Source organism: Schistocerca americana, chromosome 4 (assembly GCF_021461395.2).
Source record: "Schistocerca americana isolate TAMUIC-IGC-003095 chromosome 4, iqSchAmer2.1, whole genome shotgun sequence".
Lineage (NCBI taxonomy): Eukaryota > Metazoa > Arthropoda > Insecta > Orthoptera > Acrididae > Schistocerca > Schistocerca americana.
Window position 1 is genome coordinate 620,905,655 of NC_060122.1, and position 17,705 is coordinate 620,923,359.

Below are 17,705 nucleotides of genomic sequence, written 5' to 3' on the forward strand. Positions count from 1 at the left end.
ACTAATTAACAAAGATAACAATAAATAACAGGATGTCCAGAAAGAACGACATGAGCTAGTTTGGAGATATTATCCCTAGAAGTTAACAACTACAGTAATATTTAACAAGTTACTACCTCTTAACCAAGGAGGACCCTCACTCTTGGTGAAGTCTCTGGACACGGTGGACCATGAATGGCTTATAGCCTTTGTTCAACACTGCCTCGTGGTGCATGAAAACTCGCTTCAGTGGTGTGCTTGGTGGCAAATGGATGCCAAAATGGCCGGGGATGGAATAATAATAAACTGCATGGTACTCTTGGGGCACACTTCACTTTACTGCACTGTTTACATCGCAATGAGTGCAGTATTCCAGGTGCTAACACTAGGGATACGAATCAGGCATCCAGGATCAGACTTTGTGTGGCCGCAGTCAGCAGAAGCACATGGAGCTCACACAGCTTGGGGAGGCAGTGTGGAAAATGCAGTATCACTCCTCTTATTTAACTAACAGTGACAAACTCTGACAGTGGGTGCACGGTAAGAATCCTGCTGTTTGTGTGTTCATTGGCAGGTGTGCCCCCAGGTGGCGACGCATGCCATGTGGCATTGCACCACAGGTGAGCTACAAGAGCACGGCCGACCTAAGGGTGCTGGGGGAGTGCAGTGGTACCTTGGCTGGCAGGTGCTTCACTGATCACTGCTTTTTGGTCTGTGCAGCCTGTCATCTGCTGCTACAGGTGGAGGTGATGGAAGGTGCCACAAGATACTAGCTCGTTTCTTAGCAGGAGTACATGTTCACACATACAGCCAAACCTCCCCCCCCCCCCCCCCCACACACACACACACTGTATGTTCACATTATCAAAATCATACTGAAAAAAATATTGGCATACTTACTAAAATAATTGCAGATCAGATATTATACCCCATATATTTTCTAATAAGTATTTACTACCACTAAATCAAACAAAGCAAATTCCAGGATAGAATAATGACAAAATCAGGAAAAGGATAGAATGCCAACATGGATCAAATAACGAAATCTATAATTCTGAAAAAATTTAACTAGTACTTAAAAAGTTTTTTACTATGCCTTATGTCATGTGACAATCTCTTCCAGCACCACGTTGGCTGTGATGCATAGCAATGGCTGTGATGCATAGCACTTTTATTAGTCTGTCTGTGTCAAATGATATTCTGGTTCTTCTATTATAACAATTTGTGTCTTACCTCATTGTGCTATGTTTTCGATTCTCATTCACAAATGTGCTTACATTAAGAACACAAAATACACAGTAAATTTGATGTAATAAAATAATACCTACAGAATTGGCATTTGCTTATATTGGCAATTTTCTGTTGTGTTATTGTTATTGTCACTTATGCTAGTGAAAAAGTTATGTGAAGTTATGTGAGATGCATGTCTCTATTTTGACAACATAGTCAGTTACTTGAAATTATATTGTCCAATGGAAAATCCAGGATGGATGTAACAGTGGTGGCTTCAGTTGCCAGAGACTGCAGAGTGTGTGTGTGTGTGTGTGTGTGTGTGTGTGTGTGTGTCATCTTTTTTTGACAAAGGCCTTTCTGACCAAAAGCTTATTTGTGACAGTCATTTTGCTGTGCCTATCTGTAACTCAGCGTCTCTGCTATATGGTGAGTGGCAACTTTGCTGTTCATGAAATTATATTGCTGTCTGTGATTATTTTGCTGCATACTCTACATACATAAATCTTGAGTTAGTTTGTGCGGCTTGTTAACTTGTGAGAAGATTTACAATTTTTCTGTATGTGATACATATACCAGCAATGTCCTTGTGCTGTTATTGTTTGCTCAAGATAAAGTCTCACAATATTTGCAACTAGGAGCATGCAACTTGAAAGAATCCTTTTATTCCCACATTGCTCAGTACAGGGGGGGGGGGGGGGGGGGGGGGCTGAGCTGGCTTTTGAACAGTGAGCTATCCTATTTATGAGTGACCTGTAATTTACTCCACTAATATGAGGGTTATACTATAACTCATGGTATGTTAAATGAATATTGATTTTTATTTTTTAGCCTGACCATATACACTCTATTAATCTGAAGTTGTTTCTGTTGCTTTTCTATGTAGTCTTGTTTCTTGATATACATTTTCCATACTGTTCTGTGAACATTCTGCTGTATTAGAGACCCTTTCCGGCTGTTGTAAAGTATTACAACGAAAATAATCACACTTACCAAGTGGCGGCGGCAGGTCACACACACACAAAAGGGTTTAACTTTTACAAGCTTTCAGAGCCAGTGGTTCCTTTTTCTGGCAGAAGCGTTGAAGGGAAGAAACAGGGGTGAAGGAAAAGGAATGGAGAGGTTTATGGAAACAGGTAAAGTTCAGGAAAGTCACCCAGAACCTCAGGTCAGGGGAGACTTACCTGACGGGATGAGAAGGAAAGACTGATTGTTGGGGACTGCACCAGACGAGATTTGAAAACGTGAGAGCTTAATGGTGGGAGACACAGTAAGATATAAGGCAGAGACTACTACTAAAACATCATGCGTGAGTTAATAAGAGTGAAAAGCTAAGTGCATTGTATGCAACAGAGGTAGGAGGGGGAATAGCAAAAAATAGACAGGTCAGAAAATTTCTCGGATCACCACATCCAATCCTGGTACTGCTGATCCCTCCAAAAAACAACTTCGGAGCACACCACTTGTCAACCAGTATTATCCTGGGATTGAATGTAGTAATCAGATACTTTGACAAAGCCATGTTTTCCTAAAATCATGCCCTGAAATGAGATCCATTCTGCCTGAGATTTTGCGCACCACATGTGGAACAACTTTTCGTCACCCTCCCAATCTCCGCAATATCCTTGTCAGACCCTATGCTCCTTGTGCACCCATCTCCCTACCCTATGGCTCCTACCCCTGTGGCCATCCCTGCTACAAGACTTGCCCTATGCACCCTCCTACCACTACCTATTCTAGCCCTGTATCTGGAAAAACATACTATCAAGGGGAGAGCCACGTGTGAAACGACGCGTCATATATCAGCTGTTATGTAAACACTGTTTGGCCTTTTACATCAGCTTGACTACCACCCAGTTATCAGTCAGGATAAATGGACATAGGCAGAGGGTTTATTCAGGCAACACACAATATCCTGTTGCAGAGCATGCTGTACAACACGACAGTCATGACCTTGGTGTGTGTTTCACCACATGTGCCATCTGGATTCTTGTCCCAGACACCAGTTTCTCAGAACTCCGCAGGTGGGAACTAACATTATAACATGTCCTTGGTTCTCGTCACCCACTGGCCTTAATTTTGTTAATTCCTTCTATGTCCCATTTTGTCACAGTAACTGCTGCTTTCTTCACTCCATTTAGTTTCCTACATCTTTCATTTTTCACTGTCCCCCTCCCACCTCTGTTACATACAATGCACTTAGCTTTTCACTATTATTAACTCATGCATGATGTTTTAGTAGAGGTCTCTGTCTTACAACTTACCATGTCTTCCACCTTTTAGCTCTCAGGTTTTCAAATGTCATCTGGTGGAGTCCCCAACAATCAGTCTGTCCATCTCATCCCATCTGGTAAGACTCCCTTGATCTGGGGTTTTGGGTAATTTTTCTGAACTTTACCGCTTTCGATAAACCTCTCCAGTCCTTTTCCTTCACCCCTGTTCCTTCCCCTTCAACTCTTCTGCCAGAAGAAGGAACCACAGGCTCAAAAGATTGTGAAAGTTAAACCCTTTTGTGTATGTTTTCCCCTGCCACTGCTTGGTGAGTAGCTTTTTTATCTATCCATTTACATTATATGCTGTAAGGTAGTGACACATGACTTTCTCGGTGTTCTCCAGTATCTCATGGCCATGGCTCCCAGTTGTTCTTTTGCAAAAGAGGGTGCCAATTTTGAACTGTATGGAGAATTCAGGAGACTTTGCCATTCAGAAACCTAATTTTCTCCACAATGACATGAGCAATGAAGGGTAGCGCATTATTATGCTGCAGGATGGTCTTTCTCCCAGTGTGCTTATTGGGAGTCACAACAGAGCTTAAAAAATTTGTGATTGCAGTGGATAGCATTTATGGTTAGACTAGGTACAAGAAGATCCACAAGAATGCAATCCTCACATCACAGAAGATACTGCCCATAACTGTCCCAACAGATAGTAATTTTTGCAAAACACAAGTGCTGCCATCCATAATCTGGCATTTTGTTTCAAGCTTGTATTGAGGAACCAGTTTTCATCACCTGTCTTAAGGGGATACGGAATCGGATTTTGGGTTAAAAAATCGAATTTTTTTTATTGGTGTATTATATTCTGCCATGTTTCCTCTTTAAAATGACGTATCATACATAGCTCTACTACAATTATAACTATTTTATTTTTATATATTTGTGAGATCGGGTATTGCGCTTTAGTTATACACGTCTCTCGTGGCTGACCATGAACTTTTTGGCAGTACCTTTAAAGTGACATGAATTCAAATATCCCGGTTTCCAGCGACTATTTATACACTAGTTGCCCGAAAATGTTTCTCTCTGGTTTCCTCAAGTTACTCTTTGACTTTGTGGCGGGACTGTTTTGTAAACAGTGTGATATAAGAAAGTAGTTGTTGTTGAGTTATTTCGTATTTAGTGCTTCATTTTTCGCAGTGAAAATGCCTAGAGCTAAAGCAAAAGTATTTAAAAAGCGTGTGAACTGGCAAAAGAAAAGAAATAATGATTCATTAGCAAAGCAAAGCAGTTCATCATCATCACTGTTGGAAAATGTGAATCCACTTATTACTGATTTGCCGAACGAACTTACACCAAATGAAAACAGTGCTTCTCATAAAAAACTAAGAGATTTGGAAGAGAAATATAATTTACTTGATAGAGGGAATGAAGTTTTTGAACTCATTGATACGAATATATTGTGCGAAGCTCTTGAAAACAGTTTGTGCTGCAAAAAATGTCATGGAAACGTTTCTCTGAAAGTAGAATCCCATGTTGGCCTGGCTGCCCAGTTTAATTTAATATGCAGTGTTTGTAAATACAGCTGTAAATTTCCAAGTTCGGTTTCAGTAACTGTAAATAATGGATACAAGAAAACTGAACTTTATAGTGTAAATATTAGGTTAGTTTATGGATTGCGAGCAATTGGTAAGGGCAAAGCAGCTGGTGATATGCTATGTGGTGTTCTAAATCTTCCAAGTGCACCTTCAAAGTTTGAAGCTTACAATTATGTACTAGGATCTGCAGTTGAAGATGTAGCACAGAAGTCAATGCAGGTTGCTGTGGAAGAAGCAGTGGAAGAAAATGACGGCAGTCGTGACGTCACAGTGGCGTTTGATGGCACGTGGCAGAAAAGGGGCCACACCTCCAACAATGGTGTTGTAACAGCAACTAGTGTTGATACTGGCAAGGTTATTGATGTTGCAATAATGTCTAAATACTGTAGGTGCACAGGCAGGCTGAAAAATGAACACAGTGATGACTGTATTGCTAATTATTATGGTAGTAGTGGTGGCATGGATGTAGCTGGGGTGAAGAAAATTTTTCATCGCTCTTCACAGTGGTATAATGTTCGCTATGCCAAATATCTGGGAGATGGTGACTCTAAAGCATTCAAAGAAGTTTTGGAAAGCAAACCATATGGGAACAGTGTAAATATAAGCAAACTTGAATGTATAGGACATGTGCAGAAGAGAATGGGTGCCAGGCTGAGAAGGTTAAAATCAGTTATGAAAGGGAAAAAACTAGATGATGGGAAAACCTTGGATGGCAGAGGAAGATTGACTGATTCCATAATAGACCACATTCAGAACTGCTATGGCCTTGCAATCAGGCAAAATACAGGCAATCTTGAAGAAATGAGGAGAGCTATATGGGCTTTATATTTCCACACCGCATCCACGGATGAGCATCCACAACATGGTTTGTGCCCCAAAGGTGAAAACAGCTGGTGTAAATACAATAGGGGACTAACAACAGGAGAGAAATACATTCACCACCACAGTCTACCATCAGCCATCATGGCAGAAATAAAGCCCATTTTCAGAGATCTGGCTGACAGAAGTCTTCTGATGAAATGTCTTTACGGAAAAACGCAGAACCCCAACGAGTGCTTGAATAGTGTGATATGGCATCGTCTCCCAAAAACAGTGTTTGTCGGAATTAATACACTACATTTTGGTGTGTATGATGCTGTGGCAACCTTCAATCTTGGAAATATAACTAAATGCCAGGTCCTTCAAAAGTTGGGTATGTGTGTTGGTTCCCGTACGGTACGTGCTATGTTCTTTTTAGATCAGCACAGACTAAGGCATGCTGATAATATAATCAAGACATTAGTGAAAAAAGCAAGACAGGTGCAGAGGGGTGCCAAAAGAAGACTTGAAGATGATTATGAAGACTGTGAAGGGGGTATTAGCTACGGATCAGGAATGTTTTAATCTTCTTTCTCCGTTTCCCGTAAGTTTACTTTTTACTTCATCTAGGAACATTATCTCAGGTACTGGTCAACCTAGAAGTCTGAAATTTTTATGACGTAGTGACATAGGTCCCTATTGCATACTGAAACAACGATTTTTTAATTACTTGATTTACAAAAGACTTAGGGGTGATAGTCTAGTAAAAAGCGATGGAAAAAATTTACTTAAAAATAAATGTACAATATCTCTGTAAGAAAATACTTTGACAATAAACTGTTGTTTCAGTATTGTTGTAACATATGAATGCACATACAGTAAAATTTTTACCTCTCTGTCTCCAGTAGTTTGTGAGAAAATGTTCCCTATAGTAGGCATATATTAACATTGCGGGGATAGGTGATTCCGTATCCCCTTAAGTAGTCCTCAGAACAAATCACTTCCTAATTTCAAAATCCTCAAAAAAGGTTTTGGGTGATGTATTGACGCCCATGCCGTCGTCCGTGATGAACTTGGATGAGTTTCAGCAGCAGACTTTTTATTCTTTAACATGGATTCCAGTGACAGAACGCTGTTCAAACATCAATGTCTGCCAATTTATAAATGTAGTTTGTATTCCAATGATAGAGGTTAATGAAATCACAATATATTGACAAATATTGCGACTTGTGACTTACTCATCTCATGGTACAAATTTACAAAATCTGTGGATTATAATAATAGATACATTTTATACTTCAGTGACAGATTTGCAGTTGTGACTTAGTATGGCTTACAACTTTCTACGTGACACATATATAAGCATTTTATGTAAAGAAGATTCTACAGGGTAACAGAATTCAAAATGATGGAAGCAGATTGTTGCCAGCTGTGACTTCACTGCTACACTATGTTGGATGACATGCATGCTGCATATTCATGATACGTGGCAAAAGTATTAAATTGCAGACATCTATAATGTTTCACTGAAAGTCACCTATCCAGCCATACCATTGTGGGATTCAAGTGGTCCCAGTTGTCATAGTCGTAAAGAATGTGCTACAAATGAAATACCAAATTTTGATGCCCTGTCACAAGTATGCAAAATACAGTGTAAAATGTGATATATGTGTAATTCTTAAAAGTTTATTGTGTAACCAGTATTGTACACTCAATCATAAAAAGAGCTGCACCCACAAGGACCCAAATGATCCACTGCAAACTGGTTAGCGATGTACACACCATACACCATTAGATATGCGAATGATTTCTTTTGCACAGTCGGCCGTGCATTTGGGGAGTCTGGGTGAGGCCATAATGTCGCGCACTTTGGTTGACATAAGGGCACCCCAAATGGCCGTGCTGACCATTATGACAGCAGATAGTATCACTAAAGAGCACCTGAATATGCACTACAGCAATGCGACATGTATGACTGTAGGTTGCCCAGCTGGACGAGTTTGAGAGGGACCACATTGTGGGGCTGTGGGAGGATGGGTGGTCCCGTCGTCATATTGCGCACCCCATTGGTCATATGGACACGAGAATCACCTGTTGTTGGTACAATGGATGTGGGAAGGCATGCATACACATATAGATACACATATAGGATCTGAACATCGAACACGCGCTGCAAGAAGGGAACATTGAAGGATTGTCCACCATGTGATAGCAGATCTGATGATAATGATCAGAACTTTTCAATGAGCTGTCCTGCCTTCTGTGCAACATCTTGTAAGTGCTAGTACCATTGGCAGATAACTGCATGATGCAAGGGTTGCCGTACACCAACTGTTATACCTGCCACTCGCGCCCACAAAGTGTCATGCCCAACTCTCCTAGAATTGACATAAATAGACATGTGGTCCTGCAAACTGGCTGCAGGTCATCTGCAATTATGAGTCCTGCTTCTGTCTTGGAAGTGACAACCACTAGGTCTGTGTCTGCAAGTGCAGTGAAGAGGTTGTCGAGATGTTAACAGTCTCTCGTCAGACATCCTGCCAGCCTAGTGTGATGACATGGGGAGCAATATCCTATGGTGTCCATCCACTGTTAGTGTTCCTAATGGGCTCCATGGCAGCTGCATGATACAAGGATGAGGTCCTGCAAGTGGTAGCTCTGGTGTTCATGAATGCCCATGCCCATGCCCATGCCCATGCCCATGCCCATGCCCATGCCCATGCCCATGCCCATGCCCATGCCCATGCCCATGCCCATCCCCATGCCCATGCCCTATTTCAACAGGACGAATCTCATCTTAATAATGCTGCCACCTCCTGAGTGTGCCTTGCAGCTGTGGATACATTTGCATCTGAATCTGTATTCTGCAAACCACAATGAGGTGCACGGCAGAGGGTACGTCCCATTGTACCATTTATTAGGGTCTCTTCCTGTTCCATTCATGTATGTAGCATTGGAAGAATGATTGTTTAAATGCCCCTGTGCATGCAGTAATTTCTCTAACCTTATCCTCACGATCCCTGTGTGAGCGATATGTAGGGTATTGCAGTATATCCCTAGAGTAACCATTTAAAGCCGGTTCTTGAAATTTTGGTAATAGACTTTCTTGGGATAGTTTATGTCTGTCTTCAAGTATCTATCGTTTCAGTTCCTTCAGTATCTCTGTGACACTCTCCCATGGATTAAACAAACCTGTGACCATTCATGTTGCTCTTCCGTGCAAATGTTCAATATCCCCTGTTAGTCCTATCTGGTACGGGTCCCATGAACAATATTGTAGGATGGATCGCAAGAGTGATTTGTAAGTGATCTATTTTGTAGACTGATTGCACTTCCCCAGTATTCTACCAATAAACTGAAGTCTACCACCTGCTATACCCACGACTGAACCTATGTGATCATTCCATTCCATATCCCTACAAAGTGTTATACACAGGTATTTGTATGAGTTTGTCGATTCCAACAGTGACTCATTGATATTATAGTCATAAGATACTCTTCCATAGCGAGCCACATGGCCCGATCTCTCCCCGATTGAGAACATGTGGATTGCCCTGGTGAGTGTCATCAGGACATCACTTCCATCCACAAGTCTGCGGGGTCTGCATGCTCAGGTGCAAGTGGCATCAGACCTGTACAACTCCATGCCACATGTCTTGATGCTTGTGTTCACAATGTTGGGGGTCCCGATGCCATATTAGCTTGTACATTTTGTGGCTGTGCAGCACAACACATTGATCCTTCCTAATTGAAAAGCATAATCATTTTGTGTGTGTGGTACCACCTACTTGCCTGCCAACAATGATTGCAATCCATCTGGTACTTGTGGGTACAGTTATTTTAATGATGATGAATGTATGATACATTGAAAAGTCCTCAATATTGCAGGAACACTGTGCTTGTGATGATAAGACACCTGAAATGATAAAGGTCATATTTTCATTTTCATCAACAGGTTCCAATATCTGAGGGTTCTGTGTTGGACTATGAAATGCCTGAAAACGCATGTGACATTCAGCTCCTGAACAGTGATTTTGGGGGCTGTGGCTTGACACTGAATGATGTGGTGCAAGTAAGTTAGCTACAGTTTCATGCATTGTTTCACTTCTCTTTATTTAATGTAAGCTGTCTCAAAAGAAGAGTGGTGATCATTTACAATTTGTAATCTGACAAGCATGGTGAAATATACGGTAGCTGTAGACACACTTTCATTGTTAAAGATAATAATGTAAATGTTTATAGTTTCCAAATCATGAGCTCCATTGGGGTGAAACAAATGAGAGAAATATTGAGTTTGACAGAGCTCCAATGTACGATGTTAATAGAACTTTTATTTATTCTTGATTTGCTTTGTCTGTCTTCAAATAATCCTTTATGATCTGCCTGGGAAACCCAGAGTGACAATTGCCCTGTATGTCTTCTATTTCTGGAAACCCGTTTGGTTCCAGTGCTTTGAAATACCTGCCATTTTTTACTAGGACTGTGAAGCTATTTACATGTTCTTAGGTGTTAAATTTAAAATTATTCTTTTGTGAAAAAATTTCATATTTTTGGATTAGAAAGCTATGTACATAGGACGTTTGTCCATGATTGAAAATAACCAGTGTGGTTCAGTAACCACTTTAGAAAGTTGCTTTGTAAGCAGAGACAGCTTAATCACATATTTAAGCTAAGCATAGACATTGGCAAACTAAAGCAGAAAGAAATGAAACTGAATGTAGTGTTAGCTGTTGGAAAAGTGCTGATTGAATTTGAAAGTAAAAAAACTAGCAACTAAGTGGGCCAATTTTGTCTACCCGGTAACCCAGTGAGTTGACAAGAGAGGAATACAAAATACTAAATTCTATTTCCTGAAATTGCCTTTGTGACAAAAACATGATTCAGGTCATCCTCACAAGTTTCACATACATGCTGAAATAAGATTTGAGATGGAATAAATAATAGAAGTAGTGACAGTAACTACTTTCTGCGTTTGATTGTATTGTCCACTGTCGCGCTCCCAGTTTCCCCGCCATCGTGCTCCCCATCTCTCCTTCGTCGCACTCCTCACCTCAGGAGAGTTCTTACAAATTCATATGTAATACCAGCAATTGGTTGGGACTGCAGTCTACCCTCTGTAAGTTGGCTTATATATTTAATAAAGACAAAACCTGTGTTCCAGATGCTGCATCCATTAGTTTCCTTTCAGAGTATGCTGATACATTGGCTCCAGACTTATCAGTTGTATATAACTGCTCACCTGCCAAAAGATCCACATGTAAAGACTGGAAAGTTTCACTGATCACACAGTATTCAAGAAAGGAAATAGCAGTAGGGAACTGTTACCCAGCAGATTACTCCTAACATCTGTTTACTATAGGATTTTGGAAAAGTTACTGTGTTCAAACATCTATTGGCACACAGCATGGATTCAGAAAATATTGTTCTTGTGCTATGCAACTAGCTCTTTATTCTCACAAAGTAAAGCTTTTCATTCTCATAAAGTTATCAGTGTTATCAAAAGAGGGTGTCAAATTGATTCCATATTTCTAGATTTCCAAAAGTCTCTTGATACCATTCCACAGAAGTGACCTCTATTCAGATTGCATGCCTATGGAGTTTCATCCCAATTGCCAATTGTTCCACTGGATTCATGATTTCTTGTGTGAAAGGTCACTTTTCATAGCAATTGATGGAAAGCCATTGAGTAAAACAGAAGTGATATCTGACGTTTCCCAAGGAAGTGTTAGAGGCCCTCTGCTGTTTCTAATCTATATGAATGATTTGAGAGACAGTCTGAGCAGCCATCTTAGATTGTTTGCAGACAATGCTGTCTTTTACAGTCTAGTAAAATCATCATAAGATCAAAAACCAGTTACAGAATAATTTAGACGAGATATCTGTGTGGTGTGAAAAGTGTCAGTTGACCATTAATGAAAAGTGTGAGGTTATTGTCACGAAAACTAAATGGAATCTGTTCAGTTTTGGTTACTTGATAAATCACATAAATATAAACACTTTCAGTTCAACTAAATACTAAGGAATTGTGATTGTGAACAACATAAATTGGAACAACCACATAGATAATGTTGTGGGATGTGACACTTCATAAATGTAACAGTTCTACTGAAGAGACTGTCTACACCACTCTTGTCCATCTTCTGGTGGAGTATTGCTGTGAGGTGTGGGACTCTTAGCAGATAAGATTGATAGAGGACATAAAAAAAAGTTTGTAGAAGGGCAACTCATTTTGTATTATCACAAAACTGGATAGAGGTGCCATGGATGTGATATGAAAATTGGGATTGCAGCTGGGAAGAAGACATTTTCATTGCAGCAGGATCTTCTCATGAAAGTTCAATTGCTGACTTTCTCCTCTGAATGTGAGAATATCTTGTTGGCACCCACCTACAAAGGGAGAAATGATCACTGCAATAAAATAAGACAAATCAGAGCTCTCTCAGAAAGATTTAAGTGTTCATTTTTCGTGCACACTGTTAAAGAGTGGAAGAGTAGAAAAATAGGTTGAAGGTGGTATGATGAACCCTCTGCAAGGCGCTTAATCGTGAATTTCAGGATAGCCATGTAGATGTCTAATTTAATATAACTACTGTTTAATTATCTTAAATGTTAAGTGCGATGTCACATAATATTTGTATGAGTCAATGATATTGTGAGCTTGTGCTCTTTTTAATTTCTAATAATCATAAATAGCACATAATTGATTGCATTCTTTCATTTAAATGCAACGTAAACCAAATTTTATAGCCTGTCAGTAGTAATTGATAGCGTTGAACAACTTGCTTGCAGTGGTTGAATGATATCAATTATTACTGATTATTGTCAGCTCACATTCATAAATTAATTATGTTAATCTGAGTAGTCTTCTTTATGATACTCCTTCACACTGCACAAAATTTAAAGTAGCATGTAGTTAATTTTTTCGATCTGTGTCTCAGATTAATATTATTTTCACATGCTAACTTGCACATGCTTTATGTTTCTGTGATTTGCACTGCATTCATCATACTCTATGGTTGTATTACTTGTTGATAGAAACAAACAGCTTGTGTACGTATCAAAATAACAAATGATCCCCTTTTTATTATTAAAAGTGCAAGCTCTTCCTACACATCCTTTACGTACTATCAGTTCTCATTTCACTTGGTTAATGTTAAGCTTCCCAATTAGCTCAAACTGTTTAGCAAATACTGAGTCCTTTTGCTTGCATATTAGAGATATTGCCTCAATAACTGCAAACTGTCTTCAGCATTCTTGTTGAACAAAAAGTTGATAAATTTCCCTGTAAGTACCAGCTCTTCCATACTATACTCACGTTCTACGAAGTGTCAGCAAAGAGTACTGCTAGATGCAAACCTTTGTGTGTGTGTGTGTGTGTGTGTGTGTGTGTGTGTGTGTGTTACGCGTGCATCCTTGAGTGTGGGCACACATGCAATGACCCATATAGTCACTGAATTTTATATGGTGCCTGGCATTTTTAGTGTGCAGTCATAAATAGGACTACTATTTTATTTGACGAGATTTCAGTGTGTTGGAGGCCTGCATGTTATGTTTGCTTATGAAATGTATGTTTATCTCAGTGCTCATGCCTATAATCATAGTGATTTTTTTCTGTTGTCCTAGGCTTTGACTGCAGCATCTTGTGACGACCTTTTCAATTCTGAAACATTAGAGACACTTGGGGACTCGTTTCTTAAGTTTGCTGTGAGCCTATTTCTATTTATTCATTATAAAAGTCATCATGAAGGAACATTATCAAGTATTAAAATGAAAGTTGTTAGCAATTGGCACTTCTACAATGTGGCTAAAGGAAAAGATATTGGAAGTAAATTGCAGGTAAGACATGCAGAAAATAAGACAAAACTATCATAATCAATGTATTATACCAAAATGAGGTGTGCAGGATGCTATGTTGTTACTGTGAAGTTGTCATATCATTTGTTGTTGTACATATTTTAGACAGAGTGGTAACTCTCTGGATTTGCATGTTATTGGACTGTGCTGTAACCCATATTCCTGCCATCCATATCTAAATTTTCTGTGGTTACCCTAAATCACTTATATCAAACGCTAAGATCTTTATTTTGAAAAGCACATGGCTGATGCTTCTTCCTTGTCTTGATTCATTCCGAGCTCACGTTCCATCTCTGATCATCTTGCATGAATGGAATGGTAAATCACAATTGAGGAAAATAATTTGACCTATGATTAAGACTGTCTCAGTTACATAACTCTAAGATCAAAATAATAATCATAAGAACATTGACACAACTGGGGAAAACACTGTGGTGCTGATGGAGAGTCAGTTGACACATTTATCCTTCTCCAACATCCCTGAAAGTTTGTAACATCATAATGGGATCACCCTTTACATTCATATATGATTTTTTTCCCTCTTCCATCCCTTCAACTAATACTGTTGGCAGTGGCTCATTTCATGATACTTCCCAAACCGTTCTTTCTTTTCGATTCATTGCAACATGTCTTTGTTTCTTAATTAATCAGTCCATCAGACTGTGAAATACATTCTATAATGCCATGTTTCAGAGGCTTCTGATTTTTTCCTTTCCATCTTCCCCATTGCCCATGTTTTGCACCCAGCTGATCCATAAGTTGCTGACATGCACCAACAGTTCTCATTGGATTTACAAAAGTTTGTTGATTTCAGTTATTGCAAAAATCAGTCATATGCCCATTGCTTTAGATGTTGGTCAAGTTGTATCTCCTGAAATATTGGAATATGCGATAGTATTAAAATTAAAACAGCAGTTCCTGGGCAGTGGGGGTTGACTCTCCCACAGGCCTGGCACAGAGTATAGCCCCTTGTGGCCTTCTAAATATTGATACTGTTATTTGTTCTCAAAAAGCTGTCTGTGTATTCTAATGTTTAAGATGTCTTTACTCACTTCACACAATCCCTGCATTCATATTCAGCAAGAGCACTGATAACTGTGGCGTCCATTGTCCTAAAATCATCACCGTGGAAACTTTGTGCAAAAGGGAAGAATAAGATTCAAATTAATACTTCAGTTAGTGAAATCAATACCAGGAGTAAGAACAATCTTCATAAAGATTTAGCACTCACTCTGGTCCACATAGGTGCCCACTATTCAGCAACACAAATCTTCAATAGTTTGCCATCGTCCATTAAATATTTATTTACTAACAATGTATGGTTGAAGAGAAGCTAATGGATTTGAATGCCCACCTCTGTCCACTACATTGATGGATTTCTTAGTAAAACCGATTGCTGCACTTACAGTTAACCACATATCATAACATTAATGTTGGATCATTTCTGACTTTGGCATAGATTCAATGCCATAATGTGATCTTTATGAGTTCCTACATTCAAGAATAAAAATTCACTCAGCAGTGGAGTCTGCCCTGATTTTAAATGAGATGTGCGAGACTGGGACTGTAACCTGTGATCTTTGCAGGAATCCTGTGCAAAGTTTTAATGTACAAGTAATGTCCCAGTATAAGACATTTAAATGCTTTTGGGAGGCTTTATAATTAGTGTGTAAATGAGAAAGTAAATACCCTCCTTTTCTTTGTTGAGGACTGTTGTATCATGCTACTAGTGCATATACATGTAGTGGCACCGCATGTGTACTTAATCAACCACCAACTGTATCTATGTTGGCTGGCCACTCAAGGCATTCTGTAGAAAGTGTGCATGTGGCACGGTCTCTGCTGTGCCGTCTACTGGCAACTTGCACCTATATATGCACAGAGCAGTGCTGATTCACACTCACTATGTTCTTTTATTTTGTAGCACTCACATCATTTGTTCTGTTATGTTGCATCTTGTGTATGATTCTTTTGGCATTTGTTCTGTGTGTTACTTATGTTGCATCTTGTGTATGATTCTTTTGTTATGTGTGAAGTCAAAAAAGGCTTATTTCTATTATTGTTCAGAGGTGTTAGTTCAATCGGTTCTGTGTATTACTTGGTTACTACAGAGTTGGACTGGTTTTATATTACATGGTTAATACACAAATGGTGTTTACGTGTGCAGTCTTTAAGTGCAGTTTTTTCAGGTTTAGTCTTTATGGATGCCGTGCTACTGGCCTCAATTGAACAGCTTACTTCAGCAGTGACAACTTTAACAGACAGGGTATCTTTCCACCAGTTTATCCGCATGCATTTTTCCTTTTGAAGATTCGTCTGAGGATTGGGAAGGTTACAGAAGATTACTCAGACAGCAGTTTTTGGCTTTCAGTGTGACAGACTCGCATTTGTGCAAAGCTCTATTCTTCTCGTGTATTCGAACTGAGGTGTATCAATTACTGTGTCAGCTTGCCTCTTTTACAGGAACTTTTAGCTCTTACTTTTGATCACATGTGCAGTTTATTGTCCAATTACCATCGCAAATGAGTGCATGTCATAGCGGCATGAGTTGAATTGTACTGATGCTGCAAGAAACCAGACCAGTCTTAGAGGGCCTGGGCTTCTGACCTTAACGGCTTTATCTGTAATTGTCAATTCATTACCGATGCCCATAATGACTCTTACGCAGACTCTATGGTATGCTCTCCCTCGGGACATTCCACTCTTTGGCAGGTTCCTGCTTGGCTACCACGGGGCCCGAGCCTTTGCATCATCTTTCCCTTCTGTGCTGCATGTGTATCCTCTTGCTATTCTTTTTCCCCTCCCTTGGGAAACGTGTCTGGGGTGTTATTAGGAATGTTCCGCATTGTCTGTCGCTGACATAAGAACAGTCTCGCCACCGTTTTTCGTTCCTCTTTTCTTTATTTGTTTCCCTTCTCCTCTCATTCCTCTGCTTCGGCATTTGAGGTTCCCCTTTTTCTTCTTCCCTCCTGTTCACTCCTGAAAGCTGGTCCACATGTCTGATGCGTGAGCTGCTACCTTCCCAAGTTGCTGATTGGTACCCCTGTCAGGTGTTTGGGAGATGTGAACTGTGGTGTCACTGCCGGACACCACACTTGCTAGGTGGTAGTTTTAAATCGGCCGCGGTCCATAAGTACATGTCGGACCCGCGTGTCGCCACTGTGTGATCGCAGACCGAGCGCCACCACAAGGCAGGTCTCGAGATACGGAAGAGCACTCGCCCCAGTTGTACGGACGACGTAGCTAGCGATGCACACTGACGAAGCCTCGCTCATTTGCAGAGCAGATAGTTAGAATAGCCTTCAGCTATGTCAATGGCTAAGACCTAGCGAGATGCCATTAGTAACATTGCATGTATCTAAAGAGTCTCACTTGTGTCGCCACAATCTCCATATGTACCAAAAGGATGGATTAAAGTTAAGTATTTCAGAAGCTACGTACTTTTCTTTATAGCATTCATTACGTATCCTGTTTCAGACCTCACGCCATCCTGCTTTAACTTAGCGCGTGCCTTTCGGCTTCCTCTCATTGTGTCTAGGCTGTCTTGTCTAGACACAACATGAACAATCACCTAAAGCGGTGCGCCCCCCTTGTGAAGGGAACCCCCAGTTGGAAGGAGTGCGCCTCCTTCTCCCCACTGTATCAACTGGAGTGGCAGCCATGCCACCTCCTCTTGGGATTGTCCCATGTATCTTGATGAGCAGGCTGTCTAGGAGATCCTGCTAAAGGAAAAACTGCCTTACCCAGTCACTCGCAAGCTATTGGCTAGTCGCAAACCCTGTGTTCTCCTGTCTGGCACCTATAGTTCTGTTCGTGTTACCCCTCACTCATGAAGGAGATGGCCACACAGACATGCGACCTCAAATTCAGCTCTGAGGTTGTGAAATCACCTAGTGTCACGGGATCATTGTTATCCCCTTGTTCAGCTGTGCAACAAGCCGTCAAACTCTTACCTCAAGGGGTGAAGCCACCAGCTACACACCGGTAGGCCGGAAAGGACAGGAGGAGTACTCCCATGAAGACTTCCTAC

The 17,705-nt window shown here is 40.4% G+C and overlaps 1 protein-coding gene across 4 annotated transcripts in view; it reads left to right on the forward strand.

The window, feature by feature from the left end:
- The window catches only part of LOC124614023 (endoribonuclease Dicer-like), a 444,738-nt gene that overhangs the window by 367,129 nt on the left and 59,904 nt on the right, over nt 1-17,705 (forward strand). For all 4 annotated transcript variants that reach the window (XM_047142837.1, XM_047142840.1, XM_047142839.1 and 1 more), the window contains exons 18-19: nt 9,777-9,893; nt 13,445-13,657. In XM_047142837.1, the coding sequence (XP_046998793.1) occupies nt 9,777-9,893; nt 13,445-13,657 (330 nt within the window). The remainder of the gene's footprint in view (nt 1-9,776; nt 9,894-13,444; nt 13,658-17,705) is intronic.